General features: G+C 39.2%; 1 protein-coding gene across 1 annotated transcript; it reads right to left on the bottom strand.

Annotated features, from left to right (window-relative positions):
* Positions 1-1,859: 1,859 nt before the first annotated feature.
* On the bottom strand, positions 1,860-3,260 carry FOIG_16643 (uncharacterized protein; the record flags this gene model as incomplete). The annotated part of the gene is made up of 1 exon (XM_031218108.1): positions 1,860-3,260. The coding sequence occupies one exon, from the start codon at positions 3,258-3,260 to the stop codon at positions 1,860-1,862; it is 1,401 nt and encodes a 466-aa protein (XP_031052178.1).
* Between the last annotated feature and the right edge of the window lie 1,147 nt (positions 3,261-4,407).

Here is a 4,407-nt window from a genome sequence, read left to right as displayed (position 1 = left end):
ATATATTCTTTAAATATTAAAATATACCTATATCTATAGGCTAAAGGATATATATTAAATATAGTAGTAAGAAGGCAATAAGGATATTAAATTTTATATAGTATTTTTAAAAGGCAAAGGAGTTATAACCTAAGAAGCTGTTAATAATAAGCAGCCTTTATATAAGACCTTTATTATTAATATCTTAGGTATTTAGAGGAAGGTTATATTTTATAAAGGCATTCTAAGGTTATTATAAGTACTTATTATAGCTAAAATACTACTTAAAATTAAGCCTATAGTATTAAATAGTAATTAACTTCTCTTAGGAATATCTATTAAAGTGCTTTACCTATTATAGTATTATCTTAGTATTAGAAAAGGCTATATCTAATTATATAAATTATATCTAAGAATTACCCTTAATCTAAGCCTACTTTAGTATTAAAAAGCTATTAAAGATTAGCTATAGAGGAGTTATATTACTTATAGTATTATTTATACTAATAATTATATAGTTTTTTTAATTAGTAAGAGAGAAAACCTCTATAACTACCTTCTTTTATATATATATAATAAGGCATTTTATATACTCTTATAAAATTCCTACTTTAACTCTAACTTAGTTAATATTTTAATACTTAAAGGTATTAATTTTATAGTTAATAATAACCTTAGTAAGGCGCTAAAACTACTACTTAATCTCCTTAATACCTACTTCTTTATATTCTATATAAAAAGCTTTCTTAGCCTTAAGAATTAATTTATTAAGCTTTAAATAATTATTATAAAATCGCTTATATTATATTCTACTTACTACCTTTACCTTAGGATCTTAGTAGTATTATAATATATTTATTATATCTTTAAATTTATATTTAAAGGCAGGTAAACCTAACTTTTATATTTATATAATAAAAGCTATAATAGCTTTATTTTCCTTATCTATTAATAGCCTTAGCTGCCCTCCTTAGTTATTAGGGAGATCTTTAATATTAAGGCTATTTACAGCTTTAAGCTTCTTTATAATATAAGTAATAATTACCTTCTTAGAGCCGCGAAAATGCTCCTTAGCCTAATAAAGGCTTAAAGGTTAGGTAGTATTATAAGAGTAGCTATTTTAAAGCTATAGGCATAAAGAAATAATAGCCTAAGTAGCCCTAAGATTTATAGATAAGTATATAATAAATTTAAATAGCCTATTTACTAATTAATATCTTTAAAATCTTAATTTTAGGTAAGGAAAATTAAAAAATTGCAATAGCCGGCTATATAGGGCTGTCTCAGGGTTTTATGCATATCTTAGGGTTTTATGCCTAATTAAGCTTGCTTAGTTGGCCCCCCCCCCCCCTGGCTCGAGCTAATGGGTACTTATTAATCTTATTTTATCTTATGTAATTACTATAATAAGTAATTTAAAGCAATTATATACTATAGTAAAGGATATTACATCCTTTTACTATAATCTATTATAATCCTATTAGTAATTATAATAGTAAATAGACTTATTTAAGTTTTATTATATAATACTTTAGTGTGGCGCTAATAGCTCACCCTTTTATTTACCTTTTATAGGGCAGTCTATTTACCCCTATATACTATATATAATTCGCGAGAGTTAGGTTAGGTATTAAGATAATAGTTTAAAAAGAAGGACAATAACTGCCTGATTTTCTATACCTCTTACAGTGATAAAATTCCTCTTAACACCTATTTCCTTTTTAATAACTACCTTAAGAATTTGATATTCTGCTACCCTCCTAAGCAAGCAGCTACCTTTGTAAAAGGCTTGTTAAAAGGACTCTGTGCAATACAACGTTCTTCTCATAATACCAAGCACACTATTACATGTTCCCTATCCTTTTTGGCATAATTCCATGTCAAACCATGTCTCTATCCGTTTCCTTAGTCTGGCTATCTCTAGGAGATGGCCTAGGTCCGCCCTGGCGTCGCCAATTGAAGAGAACATGAGGTTTGTTTCTAATAGACTCTCTAAGCTTTTCCTCACTGTACTCCATCCAAGTGTGGCCCACAGCAGAACTGACAGGGTGTAGCGGCGTTCCTCCGAGCAGGAAGTGATCAGATGCCCGTCGATCAAAGGAGGCAGTGATGTCTAGATCGTTTGCAATCTGTTCACAGAAGACGTCAAGCGGCAGATCATTGACATCATGACCAAAGGGGTTTTCAATCTCTTGGCCGATGAACAACAAGCCAAAGATGATATAGGCCGCCGTAATAGTAGCCGGGATAGCAATCCAACCAAGTGGACCAGTCAGCTGGAATGGCAATAGCATGACATACACAAACGTAATCTGACTGATAGCAATGGTATATGCGACAGGCAAAGGGGTGTTCAGGACACGATCACAACCGACAGCGACATCATTGAGAGTGGTGAGATGGTTGTAAGCGATGGTCTGGTGAATAGACACTGGTAATTGTTTGTTGGCGATAATAGAGTCAAGAGCTATCGCCAAGTGGTTCAAAATCTCTAGAGGAAGGTTTCCTTGATGCTCTTCAGCTCTCTTGAGATGCTTCCGAGGATCGCTTTGAGCGAAGGAGAGACCAAGATAGTGGCCGGCAAACCTGCCAAAGGTTGTGGCCCGCTTCGTCGGTGCGGTTGTCCTTCCAGCGAACGTAGCCAGGTGTCCAATGTATGGTTGCATGTCTGGTTGACTGGCACAGTGTTCGAAACGGAGGGTGTGTTTAAGGGCAACGGCATAACCGGCGATAAGCTTCAATGCCCCAAGCTTCTTGATCAGAATCTCACGGGGGTCTTGGTTGCCAGCACCGCTGTCATCAGCATGGATCCAGATAACACGGCCAAGGGTCTGAGACGCAGTAGCTAACGTTCCCCAGTATCGACGGCCCTCAGCATAGCGTTCGTAGGCAGTAGATGACCGGAACGAAAGGCTTAGACCAACTACAAAACCAAGAATGGTAAGAAGAACAGAGTTGACACTTAAATCATGGATTTTTTTGGAGATGACGGTAATGGCGGTTGCCCAACAGGCAACGAGCAAAAGCGGGAGGATCAGCGACGGCATGATGGAGCCGTGTAGCTGCAGGATAAGGGGCCATTTGGAGTGTCGTTGAAGATCCCGAGGGCCACTGAAGTAGTTGAGGTCATCTTCCCCATCGCCGGGTATGGGTTGGTGGGTGGCATTGACGGAAGGAGAAGGCGGGGAAGTGTGGTGGTTTGGACCTGATATGCGCCCTCTGACCTGGGACATGGTATTGGGCTTGGACTGCGACTCGTGGTCGCCACCAGCATCAGACATTTTGGTGAAGATCTCCAAATGTGACTGGAAGAAAACAGCTGACCACGCTTTAGGGTATGGATGTAGAGTTAAGAGGGACAATGGATGCACAACGCGGGGTAATGGAGCCAGGTTATATATCCAAGGAGTACAACGCCACTCATCAGAAAGGGTAATAAAATTCCTCAAAGGATACCAATACTTAATGATGGTGATTGGACTCTCACCATGGCGGGGGACTAGCGTTCAGACTATTGAGACATGAAATAAGCTTAGAGATAAGCATTTGCCAAGATGGGCTGGACCGAAGCTTCATTAAATGAGGGTGGCACCCAAGGCCCTGACTAGAAGCGGAGACGCTTGACAAGACAGATGCTTGGATAATGCAAGGGTTTTACAGTTGGCACGTCAACGTCTTTTTGCTTTATTACAGAGACATTTCTATTCAAGAACTGGAATGATTGTGGCACTACCGATTGATCTACTGAGCTGTCTTGGTTAGACCGTCGAGCTGACCAGAGACAAATATGTAGCCCTGACGCTTAACCGCAGCCTGGAAGTGGCAGTTGCTTTTTGAAGCTCCTCGTAGCACGGTCCAGCCCTCAGGGGTACTGTAGTGGAGGAAGCTTCAGACAGCAAAGATTTGATTGGTCAAGCCTAGCCTGTATAAAGTTAGCCTGGGAACCATCAAAGCTGAAATAAGAATGCAGGCCAGCGCCTGGCCTATTAGATATGCCTGCGCGACTAGAGATAAGACATGGCGCTGTCGCGTGACGCTTGACAAGGGTTCTGTATTGCATTGTACAGCTCACTGTGCAGGCCAGCTTCTCACTGTCTCGTATGCACTTCCCTTTCGAGTTATCTGGGGCCAAGACATTTTTGCTTACTTAAGATCTGTCGGTTATTACAATGACCTCGATTAAGGAGGGCAAGTTTGTCTCAAAGATATTGCTGGTCAGTTTTCATACTTCTCTTCATGTCGGAGGTTTACCCCCGTACTAAGAATGTGCGGCTGGTATCTGGACGCCTGATTGGACCCGATGGTTTTCGGTGCTAAGATGTTTCTGCAATGCGCCATCCTTTCTTAAGGGATTAACCCAGCCCCTTTTAGACTAATCTAGTGTGACCCTGTGGATTAAATAATTCCGCCCTTATATTAAGAGTAGAT

This window comes from Fusarium odoratissimum (genome assembly GCF_000260195.1).
Source record: "Fusarium odoratissimum NRRL 54006 unplaced genomic scaffold supercont1.104, whole genome shotgun sequence".
NCBI lineage: Eukaryota > Fungi > Ascomycota > Sordariomycetes > Hypocreales > Nectriaceae > Fusarium > Fusarium odoratissimum.
This window is presented reverse-complemented; position numbering and strand designations above follow the sequence as displayed.